This window comes from Chiloscyllium plagiosum, chromosome 31, assembly GCF_004010195.1.
Source record: "Chiloscyllium plagiosum isolate BGI_BamShark_2017 chromosome 31, ASM401019v2, whole genome shotgun sequence".
In the NCBI taxonomy this organism is placed as follows: domain Eukaryota; kingdom Metazoa; phylum Chordata; class Chondrichthyes; order Orectolobiformes; family Hemiscylliidae; genus Chiloscyllium; species Chiloscyllium plagiosum.
This window is the reverse complement of record NC_057740.1, coordinates 33,733,430-33,747,399: the sequence shown is the minus strand read 5'-3', so window position 1 is coordinate 33,747,399 and position 13,970 is coordinate 33,733,430. Positions and strand designations below refer to the sequence as shown.

Here is a 13,970-nt window from a genome sequence, read left to right as displayed (position 1 = left end):
TCCAACAGTGGCCTAACCAATGTCCTGTACAGCCACAACATGACCTCCCAACTCCTGTACTCAATACTCTGACCAATAAAGGAAAGCATACCAAACGCCTTCTTCACTATCCAATCTACCTGCGACTCCACTTTCAAGGAGCTATGAACCTGCACTCCAAGGTTTCTTTGTTCAGCAACACTCCCTATGACCTTACCATTAAGTGTATAAGTGCTGCTAAGATTTGCTTTCCCAAAATGCAGCACCTCGCATTTATCTGAATTAAATTCCATCTGCCACTTCTCAGCCCATTGGCCCATCTGGTCCAGATCCTGTTGTAATCTGAGGTACCCTCTTTGCTGTCCACTACACCTCCAATTTTGGTGTCATCTGCAAACTTACTAACTGTACCTATAGACAAAGTCTTTTCCCTGGGATGGGGGAGTCCAGAACTAGAGGGCATAGGTTTAGGGTACGAGGGAAAAGATATAAAAGAGACGTATGTGGCAATCTTTTTTCATGCAGAGGATGGTACGTGTATGGAATGAGCTGCCAGAGGAAGTGGTGGGGGCTGGTACAATTGCAACATTTAAGAGGCATCTGGATGGGTTTATGAATAGGAAGGGTTTGGAGGGATATGGGCCAAGTGCTGGCAAATGGGTCTAGATTAGGTTGGGATATCTGGTCGGCATGGACAAGTTGGACCAAAGGGTCTGTTTCCATGTTGTACGCCTCTATGACTCTATTCAGGAAGAGTCTTCAAACAAGCTAAGTTTCTAAGTATCATAGACAGGAGAACACTGAACAGGAGCAGGATTTGATTGTATGTGCTGCTGAGTCTGCTTTGTTATTTAATATGATTGTGGCTGATCTTGGGCCTCAACTCCGCCCTCCATCCTGCTCCCCATATCCCCTGATTACCTCACCGAGACCAAAAATCTACCTTTAACAACCTGAAATGCATTGCTTTTAATTCTATTGTCTAACGGTTCATAAAAGAATTAATATTTGTAATTATGTAAATGTTAATTTGGATTACCTTGAACTGCAATCAAGCCAGCAAAACTTCCTGATTTGTTCCCAGAACAAAATCTCTACTCTAGTCATTTATTGCAGGTTTTCAGCACTGCCACCGATTTGGAACAAGATACCAGAAACTGTATTTTTGTCACTTACCCAGAATCTCTGCCAATGTTAGACCATTTGATAGTGAAAACCCCGTAGGATAATTCTCAGCTAGGTATTTTGAAAATTTCTAGCTTTACAACTGGAGGCACCACTTTGTTCAACCTATTCTTGAAGGGCAATCTTCATGCAGCAATCTCTTGTTTTTAAGATCCTGAATACTGTGGATGTTGCAAATCAGAAATAAAAACACAAAGTGCTTGAAATACTCAGCAGGTCTCACAACCTCTGGGCAGAGCTAATCTCTCTGGTCTCTGGCTCAATGGAGAATTGTTTAAGGAAAGTCACTATTCCATTCTTAAGAGTGTACTAATTATGCAACTTCACTTTTACTCTGATTTGACAGGTTTGATAGTACCACCCTTTTGATTCTTATGATTCAATTTATTTCGTAATCATTTGCTTTAATTAAACAGAAATGCCTGTAATCTAATAGTGATGATGAACTCAAAGTTGAGACTTTATTTAGGTTTACTCATATATGTTTTCTTATTTTGTTAATGGTGTTCCCTAGAGTTTATAACAATATTGTGATAACAGAACTAGATGACAATCCAAGTAAAATTTGAGATTAGGATGCATTCTATTTTCCACAGTGTGGTTGCATAGAATAGACTGTCAGAAGAAGCAAATGATTGTGTATCAAGTATAATCTTTTGAGAAAAACTGGGAATCCACATGAAACAAAGTTGGTCATATATATGGTTAGATCTGATGGAATTTTTTTTGGAATATGATTATGCTGCTGGATCCAAGGAAATGGCATGGCATGCAACCAAAATAACAGGTCTCAAAGGTTAATGTCAGAGGGTTGTTATCATAATAAGGAGTTTGAGAATCCCATTTCTTCAAGGTAACCCTTGAAATCTCTGTCAAAAGACTCCAGCTGCAAGCTCAGTCACCGTGTGACATTCAAATCATGAAGGTTAGCAGACATCGTACACATTTTGACATACTGATGACAACAATGAATTAAAATTACAATAAGATCTTATTATCATCTGTACTCAAAGAGTTACAGGAGTACAATGAAAAGTATACAAAGTTGGTATTCACAGGCATATTCTTGGTTACAAAACCATAATTAAACAAAACACCAAAACAACAATAGTTAAAAACACATCAGTTTAAAAACAACAACTGAAATTAAAGAAAAAGAGCCAAAAATAAAAAGAAAAATGTCCAGATCTTAAAATCTTTGCTTGCAGTCTTGGACAGTCCACTATTTTCAAATTAGTTGCCAGAAAGAGCCACATTCCTGTTGCCATTGCCTCAGATCGCCAGGAGAAGCTTTGCCATCGTTGATGCTGCCACCGCCTCAGACTAACAACTAAAAGGTTCTGAAACCACAATCCCAGTCAGGTAAATTGTGAAAAGCTAACTCTAAATCCAGGCTTAAAATCCAAAGGATCATCCCACACACACATTCATACCCTGTTCACAGCAGATTAGTATTTACCCATAAAAATCCATGTAAACACTAAATTCAAATGGGAGTTTCCTCTATATTTGTCTGATTTACCATTTCTTATGTGAGACATTTTTATCACTTCTGTATATGAGATTGAGCTCAATGCAAGGTTTTGGTGTGTTTTCATCTCTGTGAATCATTTTGGAGCTAGAGGAAGAAACCTGCAGGTTGATTTCATATTGTGCCCAGAATAATCTTACATTTTTTAAAAAAGGCTAAATGGCACTCTTGCATGTTCTGCTATTGGCTGCATTAGGAAATATCAAAGCATTGTTCTACTATGTTGTTCTCTTGTTGTTGAACTCATTGTTTTCTTATTCTACTAACAGCTGAAGCTAAGTCTTTCTTTTTAGATTTGTGAGTTGGGTGATTACAACCTGAAGTTAAAAATCACACAACACCAGGTTATAGTCCAACAGGTTTAATTGGAAGCACACTAGCTTTCGGAGCGCCGCTTCTTCATCAGGTCGTTACAACCTGGTGTTTGATAGAGAATGTACCAGGTGAAAATGGGAAGAGTGGCAAAGGGAAACTGGTGCATTATCACTGCTCCAAAAGATTAATGAGAAAGTCAAAACACTTCGCTTTACAACCAGAAGAAAGAAGACCTTCCTCACATTGGGGTTGCAAGGAAATAAACTCAAATGTCATTGATTAAAATTCAGTGCCACAAAGGCACAATGCTCCGGTTTGAGAACAGGGAGACTAACTAGCTTTGCCTTGTGTCGGCCAATAAAATTATAATGTGAAAAGATACATCCTCTGATCTTTTGCACTGTAAATAATTGAACCGTCTTTCAGTTTCTCATCACATCCAAGCAGATAGCAATCCACATCTTTGATTAATACTAATTGCCATCTCTGTTTTGAGCCTACATTGTGGATAATTTGATTGATTTACCTCTGAGTTATTTTGATGATTTTGTAGTTCCAACTGGAGATTAACAATTCATGTGCAAAGTTATTTATTCCATGTTGTCAGTCTGCAAGATAGCTAATGGTACAAAGAATTTAACAATATAAATTTGTAAAATGGTTAACCTTCTGTGACGAAAGAAGCCACCTTCTCGAACTGCTGCCGTCCATGATCAATATGCAAGTTGCCTTTAAGAAACATGCTCATGGTGTTCCTATTATTATTATTATTATAACAACATGTGACCTACAGGTATAAAGATTTTGTACTCCATCTTAACTAACCTTAGTTCACCTGAAACATAATACTCCAGTAGAAGCATGCTCCCTTGTTTGCATCGAATGGCCTACTATTAGCCAAGACACTTGTGTGCCTGATGAATGTAATAGTTTTATATCATAGTTGTGCGTTGGATTATCTAGTACCATGATTTCTATGCCAAAATTCTTATGTCATAAATTATGTGTTGGATTATTTAATACCATGACTTCTATGTCAAGTTTCTAATGTCATAGGAGTGTTGCCACATCAGGAAGCAAACTGACACTAACCAATGTTTTCCTTTATATCAATGCATAATAATTTGATTACTTTTCTCCCTGATCACTTTCACACCAGCCAATTAAGTACTTTTAAAATGTGCTGGTTGTTCTTTTGTATAAGTCAACCAATTTGTACACAGCAATGAGATGAATAATCAATGCCACATTGGAAAACAGTTTGGCAACATACTAGAAGTGGACAGACTGAAAGATCAATGGGAAAGGACTGAAATAAAAGGAAGCAACGTGCAATGTGCCACAACAGAGAGAGAGGTACCTGAGTTTTTCAGGGGATAAAGGCTTAAAGAGCATGTCCTACTGGGGAAGCTGTTGATGATCTCTGCCATCTGATACAGCACGAACTACATGTAGGGCCTATCATCAGTACTGCATTGACTGTGAACATGAAAACTGCAAGTGGCTTTTAACACCTGTGCTATACTGCCCTTCCAGTCATCCAGAGAAAACATTTCTGAGATTAGCAAATTTGCTCTTCTCCATCAGAGGCCACTCTTACCCTCATTATGTGAAACATGATTTTGATTTCAAGACTGTTCATTTCCTCTAATAAATCCACCATTCTGTTTGCACTCACTTAATTGCAACAAAATTGATTACACTTTCGAACATATTTTTCCCACAATTTCAACCAGATGCACCTCCACATTTGCTCTCATTTACCAGAATCCAAAATCATTTCAAAACCATATTTTATCAACTTGGCTGTGAAAAGGAACAATAAAGCCTCAAGGCCTACTCAAAAGAATTGGTAAGTTTGATTAACTGTAATGCAGGTATAACCTATTCGCTACTTTGTCTAATCTGCTCTGCTATATTTAATTTTAGGTAAAATTTAATTTTAGTAGTGTCTTGCATGTTTGGATTTAGTTATTCACTTAAGTTTTTTACTTATAAAATCACTGTATAAATTGTTGTGATCCTTTAAAATTTCATCTTGCACTCATCGGAACTAAAAGCCTTTTCATCATGTCTCCCTTAACAGAAATATTGAAATTATAAAATTATACTAGCCAATTATCACTTGAAAATGCAGATAGTAGTATAATTTGCAGATCAGCTGTAAACTTATCTATTTTACATTTGTTTATCACCCAAAGTGCATTTCCCTCCCTTTTACAGTCCAACTCTCATTATTATCCATAAACAAATAGCACAATTGCAGAGTATGGATTGATGGTATGTAATTTAAATTGAATCATTTAGTCATTAGTATTTTATTGGATGCTCCCCTTATCAGCACATGTTCCATTGAAGAATACCTTAGGGCGAGTAATGACCTTCAAACTAATGTTCTTACAATATCAATAATTGGACAGATTTGCTTTACCAAAACTCAAGGCAAGGGATATTTGTTACCTATACTTATACAGATAAGAGATACAATAGCAAGTCAGGTAATGAACGGCCAATGGCAGCATCATCTGTTTTCAACAGAGAAATTGTATTAAAGTTAGCAATTATCGTTGGAGTTCCAAAAAGGAAGAAATAATGTCATTATGATGTAGCACTCTATATATTTCATTCCACTTTCACAGTCATTTCAGCATCTGTGAATATTACATATTATGTACTGAGATTCCTACCATTTAGCTGCTGCAAACTAAATACAACTGGGATTTGCAATGTTTACGAAAAGTTACCTTGGGGGTGATTTAAAACAAAAGCCTACAAATCATTGAGTTCAAGTAACAATTTTTAAAGTTTAAGAGCACATTAAAAAGGAATTAAACAAGATGTAATATTGTAGAAGGTCATGAAGAAAATTTAATAGCGTCAATGGCCTGATTATATGTATCTTATGTAGTCATTTAGCTGGAAGTAATCACAGTACTTGAGATCATGTTGAGCATAAATTATATTATTTTAAAATCAACTTATCCAATTATCAGGTAAATTTCAATCCACTCTCTTGCTCCCATGCTAACATTTCTGCCCTTGGCCTACTGTAGTGTTTCAGTAAAGTGAAACTGAAGCTGGAGGAACAGCACCTTATTTTCTACCGATGCTTCTTACAGCCTTCAGGACACAATATTGAGTTCAACAGCATAAAGAACATAAACCCTATTCTCTAGTCTGATTACACACCTCTCCTCCACTGGCAGTGTCATTTGCATTGGGTTTGCTCTCAGCAAAGCCAATCTATTGTTGACTATCCACAAATTTCACTTATACCTATTTTGGGTCAAAATATCTCCTTTATTACCACAACCACCTGATGAAGGAGCAGAACTCCGAAAGTTAGTGCTTCAACATAAACCTATTGGACTATAACCTGGTATTGTGTGATTTTTAACTTTGTCCTTTACTACTAATAGCATTCCCTTTATCTTTTGCTCTGGGTGCCCTCATCATCTGTTCCATTTACTCCTCCTACCCTTTTGTCAAAAACATAAATATTGTCATTTTCCAGCCCTGCTCAGTTCCACAGAAGAACCATGGGACATGCAACATTAACTGTTTGTTTCTTTCTTAACCATTGTTGCCAGACCTGCTAAGTTTCTCCAGCACTTTGGTTATACAAAACAAAATCTGTACTTCCATATTGCATGAAGGCAATTGAAATCCATATTTTGTACCCAAACTTCCCAACAAGATTATTTATTACATTATTTTACATCGAATGCAAAGTTGTGATTCTTTATTTGTTAAGGGCAAATAGATATTACTTATAAGCAACAAAATTAGGCAGATTATCTGAATTAACACCAAGATAATTGATTTTTAGTTTTTGTGAAAAAAATGTGGAAAGCACTCGTAAACATCTAGGAATCTTGAAAAGTAAAAATAGAATTTGACCTGCACTATTTTTCAATTGCACTGATGTCACTTGATTTACTATTTGATCCAGAGTCTAGTATTTTCTTCTGGTGAACTTTAGAGATGTTTTGGGCATTAATTTTGCTGATTTTCAATTAATACACTCATGTCTTTTTACATTGTGTATACTGCAGTCTGATTTAGCAGTTAAAAAGTTAATGAACCATTTGCACCTTCCAAATTAGTCACTTGATGCTGATATTGATTGTAAACCCAAGAAGACAAAACTAAGTACACTCCAGAGAACCTGAACCGGTCTTGTAATACACAAAAGACACAATGTGGTACTGTAATAAGGTTGTGCAAACAGATAATTGATGTGGAAAGAATTTAATGCTCTCCCCCAAAGCTGACATTGGAGGCAATTAATTGGGTGGTCTGCCCACTTAAGGGTCTCATTCCTAGTTATGGTAGAAGCCTAAAAAGCAAAAATGAGTTGAGGAGGTCCCTTGTTCAAAGGCAATCCTGATTGAGAGACCCTGCATTAGAAGGCATGGAAGGTGAATGGGTTGCAGAAGTGGCAACAGTGGCAATAAAGAGCCAAGCCCCACCCCTTGTTGACAGCAACCCTTCCCTCCCTCCTCTCCTGTGACCTCCATCCTCCTTTCACTGATCTGTGACATGGATCCCTGTTAATTTAATGCCTCTCTTCCTGTAAACTACTGACAGTAGCCACTGCCTCCTCAGTGGCACTGCCTGTAGTACACACCTGTTAGCCTCTGGTAGGTCCACAACTCTCGGGTAAGGGGCAAGGTTTCAGCCTCTGATGTCCTTAATCTTGGGGAAAGCCCAATGCTTACCACCAAGGTACATAAGAGATGCTTAATTCCAGCAGGTCTTTCCCAAAGGAGATGATGTAGCCTCCACAACTGGATTTCAACCAGCACCTCATTCCCCCCTCATCAACATTAAATACTACTCAGCAAGTCAGATGAAGCTGCAAATGATTTGCTAATGCTATCCTAAAATAAAAATAAAAGTGAATAAATTTAGGACGTTTTCTCGTAACTTCAAAAGATTGGCAGGAAGAGATACCCTACAGTGAAAATCAATACTTTCTGCCAATAAGATTTCTATCAGATTACAACCTTACTAATCCTAAAAACCTTAATATTTCAGAAGAGAATTACTCCCCTATGAAAAATGGTTATAAAATTACCCAAATAAGTTGTAATTAAGTAGAATGGGTGAAGCATAAACATTAGCATAGATCAGTTGGGACAAATGACCAATTTCTGTGCTGTTGGTGCTATGAAATGTATCTTTTTTATGGGGATGATTCATGGCTCAAACTTAACTCTGCTTGCCAGATTGCCAATGTCCAAATCGATGCCTTGAGCATATGTGGAGAATAATAGTGCATAGAAACTGAGATAGATAGATAGATAGAAAGTGAATCAAGGGTTACGTGGGAAAGGCAGGAGTGAGGACATGACCAATGTTGGATCAGCCATGATCCTGCTGAATGGTGTATCAGGCTCAAAAGGCCAAACAGCTTACTCCTAATTCTATGTTCTAAACTTTGGGTGCTTGCACCAAGGGAGTGTGAATTTCCAAACTTGGTTCATGGAATCCTCTCCATAAAGTCAGACTCATCACCTAAAAGCAAAATACTGTGGATGCTGGACATTTGAATCAAAAACAGAAAATGCTGGAGAAACTCAGAAACAGAGATAACATTTCGAATGCAGTATCACTCTTCTTCAGAACCTCCAACTCATCAAGATAGGCCTATTCTAACCTGAGCCAAATTCTTTTTACTTATCACTCTCTCTGCCAGCTAACTTTGATTAAGCAACATATCAAATTCAAAATTCTGATTTTTATATTCAAATCCCTGTATGACTTCAACATTCACCATCTCTTTAATGAGGATTTTGTACTTAAAATCCCCATGAACAACCACAACAGGATGTTGGTTCTTACTCTGTCCTTTGGAAAATATCAACATCCAACAATATCAGCTCAAGCTGTAATTAGGCTTAGGCGTTGAGCTGGAATCCACTGTTTCTCACTGACAGGCAAAATTGCTTTGAATTAAGCCTAGTTGACATTAATAAGTTCTGAAAATTTAGTTAGAGAGAGAGGGCAAAATGAGATTATATTATTAAATAACAATTCCCAGAAGTATAAGAATTAACTATCTTGTTTTTCTTTTATTAATTTTATTTTCCAGATGGCTTTTTGGTTGATAATAGAACAGAAATACCAAACCAAGCTCTCAGTAAAAATCTCTGAATGTCCAGAAGGCAAAATTTAAGCATTATTCTCAAAATGCCCTTATTTAACCTTCCTCATAATTTTCCATCATGATATTATCCAGCCTAAGACCTTGCTTGCAGTTGATTTGTTTTTACAAAATCATGTTCAAATCTGCTTATGGATAATACCATGGCTAAATCTAAATATTGATTGCAAAACATTCACAATGACCAAGGCTTTAAAATGAAGTGTTATTTGTAACCATTTATTTAAGAAACCACACTAAAATTGGCCTGGAAATTTAGCCTCAAAATTGCAGTTTGTCCCATGCTATACAGACCTCCCTTGCATTCAATATATGGTATACAAGGAACACGCACTCATCTCAAAGTGTGCCGTCCGACAAAGAGTTGAAGCCCAAAAAACCGGTATGCATTTCCCATGGCTGAGACTGATGCAAATGAGGCACGAGTGCTGCTATTTTTCAGCAGACTGATTTTCAAGCCCATTTCACCGCCAACCTACCTGCTCTAGTCTGCAGCTCACTAGCCCAATAAAGAATACATGTCATGAATCAGATATAGGAAAATTTGTTGCACTCTCCTCCCTAAAGTCCTAAACATGAGCAGATCCAAATTCTTAGATTATTAACAAGACCCAAATCATTCTTTAACACTAATGCAGGGTAAACAAACTGTCAGTGTCAGGGCACATGTGGGCTCACCTCTCACAGCCTGCCCCTTCAAGTCCGGGCAATTCAGTCCTCTTGTCCTATAATAGTCAATTTTCTTCTACATACACCTGATAAGAGGATGTAGCATACCTACAGATTTACGAATTGTTTGTAAACATCTGGTGAGGTTAAAATGAAGGTTAACACTGACAAAAGTATTTTCAACCAGTGCCCCACACTGGTATGATTGTTAAGGGACTGGTGGCTGATGTGAAAGTTGCATGAGCTGAAGGCCAGGAGTGCGCACATCCTAACAGCTATTACAAATGCAAGTCAGTGGAGTTTTATGATAAAGCTCCAGGGAATTACTGTCAGATAAAATGTGGGCAGAGACGTAGGTTTTAATTCATTGGCTCTGCCGAAGGTCAGGAACAGAGCCAGATGGGACCTGAAAATTGAGGCCAGCGGCATTCCAGTTTCCTAATCTTCCCAAGAGCACACATTTGGTCTAAAGGATCATGGATTCAACAAAACCCCTCCCCACCTTGCACTGAAAATGGAATTCTAGTTCAGACCAGTGCAGTGATTGTAAAAAGGTCAGCCAGGTGGATTTCATTGAATATGAGCTCCTTGATTGGGGTTGTTAACCTGGTCCATTCAGGGATCCCTGGCTGGCAAAGATAAACAGGAGTGGCAGAGGTTCTGCTCACTACCGGAGTTCTGCTCTGAGCTATCTGAGTCAGTGTCATTTATTTTGTGTGTGGGGCTCGGTGACAGGATACCAGTCTTTGTGGAGTTTTTTCAACCTGTACCAGTCCTTTCCAACTTTAACCGTGTTTTAACTTCCCGCCAAAAGATGGGCAAGCAATTAAGCTTCTTAAGAGCCAGGTCAACAATAATATTAAGGCCTGGCTGAGACCTTCCAGTCATCCTCCGATATTTACCCTAGTCTGTGCTATTTGAGTGTTGTGAGCTTGCACATTTGGCAAAGGCTATAACTAGCATTGTTGCCTCATTAAAGGATAAACCCTAAACAAAGAGTTGTCAGTATGAAAAATGCTAATTAGTACCTGGATTCCACTTTGCATATTCCACTATTATTTCGTGATATATTCTAATAGGACCTGAGAAGATACACTCTTGGGCATCCCTCCATGAACAGGCATTCTCTTTCACCTTCTCATTCCAAATCTTTCATTTTCAAACTATCTTTTTACTATCCCATTAGTTTCTCTTTGTCTACCTCTGATTTTCTCTCTTTTTCTTCCTCTGATTTTTGTATAGTTACTGAATTAAATTGTTCTTGATTCAGGTCGAAGGAGTGACCTGGTGTAATTTGTTTAAGCTATCCCACCAGAGACAAAGAATAACCTGAATACAGAGATAAAACCTATCTATGATATTTGGAGAAGTGGCTAATCTTACTCATGGGATACATGGTTATTTATAATCCTTGATGAGCCTTGTGGAACAGAGGATTGTACATTTCATCACATGAGCTACTTTCTTAACACAAGGCAGAAAAGCTTAATATTGTTGAGCAGCAACCATCATCTTGAGCTGTGCATTATGTAACTTAATTTGTAGGGGTACAGTCTGTTAATGAATCACTGAAAATCTGCTCATCCTGATTCTGGTGTAACTGTCAGATCATGCCCACTGCAACAATTATTTCCACCCTGAGCCATGACTTTGCAATATTGTCAGGAGAATATTTTATTTGCACATCAATGGATGCTGGAGATCTGAAATAAAAACAGAAAGTATAGAGAATCTCAGCTGGAGAAACTCAACAGGTCTGACAGCATTTGTGCAGAAATTCGACCACTCGTAATGACAGAAATATCTCCAGCGTTCGTGTACCCCACACAGTTGAATGGTTTGATATCCTCACCTACTGTTGAGAAATGCGGGTGCAGTTCCAATGTAGCTAAAATCCCATTCAATTTCTTTGCAGACCACAATAAGAAGTCAATGCAAGTATAGTTTCAAGGCTTACACCCTTTTAATAGGGTTTGAAATCTGCCACACTCATGTTGATTGTAAGTCTCAAACTTCAGATACGGAAAATGTGTTCCTAGAAAAGCGCAGCAGGTCAGGCAGCATCCAAGGAGCAGGAGAATCGACGTTTCAGGCATGAACCCTTCTTCAGGAATCCTGAAGAAAGGCTCATGCCCGAAACGTCGATTCTCCTGCTCCTTGGATGCTGCCTGACCTGCTGCACTTTTCCAGCAACACATTTTCAGCTCTGATCTCCAGCATCTGCAGTCCTCACTTTCTCCTCAAACTTCAGATACCCAAGTTTAAACTTGCTTTAACTTAGATTGGGCTTATACCCAAGCACTGAATTAGCTTTAATTACACATAAAGCAATAAGTTCAGTTGTAGGTGGCTGCACTTGGTGAACTGTTTGATCAATATAAATTCAGTTAAGTTAACCTTTATTCAGTCACCAACCTTGTACAGGTCATCTGTTCTTCTAAATTACATAGATTGTCTCAACAAGATGGCTAAAGCATCTAAATCTTTACTGCCTGTCCCATGGCTTGATAATGATAACCTGTACTCAAAACACATTACTCAGATCAAATACAGCCTCTGAAGTGCCGAGGACTTTTTAATGCTAGCAGTATAATTTTCAGCTATTATAATTCTGCTTTAATATTTTTTGTGTTCTATCTCTCTTACTAGTAGGGATAAAAGTCTGACTGTGTACTTTTTCTATCAAAGCAGGAGCTGATATATAGCTTTGTAATGACAGGAGCACTTAATAACCAATCACTGAAGCACTTTTTTTAAGCCCACAAAGTCTAATTTAAGGTTGATTTAAAGCCAATGGAAACTTCTAAAAAAAGATGTTTGTCTCATATTTAAATATAATGGCAGAGTACTTTGTGAAATACAGTCAAAAAGTATAAGTAATATAATATAAGTATGTGAGTATTCACATGGTGTCTAGTTTTCTAATTGAAACTAATGAAAAATGGATTATACTATGTTAAGTCCTACTTCTTGAGTTTAACCCAATTTGAACTTTGTTTGCTATTTTTAACTGTATAACCTCATTTTCCATCATCTTCCCACAGTTCTCAGATACATAAATTTCAAAGCATGAATTATTATTGTATAATATTAGCACTGAACCTGTTGGCTCATTTATATTGAATTATTTTTACAATTAGGATCTCCGTTAAAATAGTTGACAAAAGAATTGCGCGCAGATACATCAGTCATTATTTGCAGAGTGTTACAAATGCAATTTAAACTGTTGGAAGGATTACATAAAAATATCTTTTAATATGGAAACATTGGAAATTGGTTTTCAAATAATAATTGATGAATAGTTGATAAATATGTATTTCTGGGGGGAAAGATAAGAGAATAGAATATAACTCTGCAATAAATGACATGGGGTTCCATTTTCAGGGAATTACATGAAAATGTTTATTTTGTCTCTGGAGTTCAAAAGTGAAGAATATTGGTTCCTGTCCTGTCAATGGAAAATTGGATATGCAATTCATCCTCATAATCAAAGCTCATAAACTTTGATTAAATGATGAAAACAATGCTGTACTGTAATGAGGCTGCACAATGATTCTTATTGGTTTGGGATTATTTTCTTCTGGCTTTTCTTTCTGTCATAGGGGTGCGACATCTGTTGTGTACAGATGTCAAGAAAAGCGAACCCAGAAACAATATGCTGCAAAGGTCCTGCAGAAAACAGTAAGTAAAAGATTTAAACTGATAGTGTGCTTGTACTGTATTGGAGTGTCAATGATTGCAGGTCTTGGATTACTACTGACATTCACAAGGACTAGTGACCAAAACTTTGGACAGTCAATGCAGCAAGGTCTTGCAATCACCTCCAGAGTGATTGCCTCCTGTAGCCAAGTAATTATACTGAGTTGCTGCAGTATATAACTAACCCTGTATCACAAAGCAGAGTAATATTATGATCTGAGATTGCTGAAGCAAACACTATCTCACTGTCAGATTTCAGGACTGTGTGTGGCATGCACACATGGAGAATAACAGTCTTTCAATTTTGGAGTCAGCCTGTATGGAACTGAAACTAGATGGCTAAATGTAAGTGAGAAATACATTGTTTACTATTTCTCTGAGATAGAGATGAACAAAATGATAGATACTTGGCTTTACACTGAT

General features: G+C 37.4%; 1 protein-coding gene across 1 annotated transcript in view; it reads left to right on the top strand.

The window, feature by feature from the left end:
* LOC122565403 (calcium/calmodulin-dependent protein kinase type IV-like) overlaps nt 1–13,970 on the top strand; it is a 144,318-nt gene that overhangs the window by 40,836 nt on the left and 89,512 nt on the right. Inside the window, exon 2 of the mRNA XM_043721352.1 lies at nt 13,451–13,529. Within this exon, the coding sequence (XP_043577287.1) occupies nt 13,451–13,529 (79 nt within the window). The remainder of the gene's footprint in view (nt 1–13,450; nt 13,530–13,970) is intronic.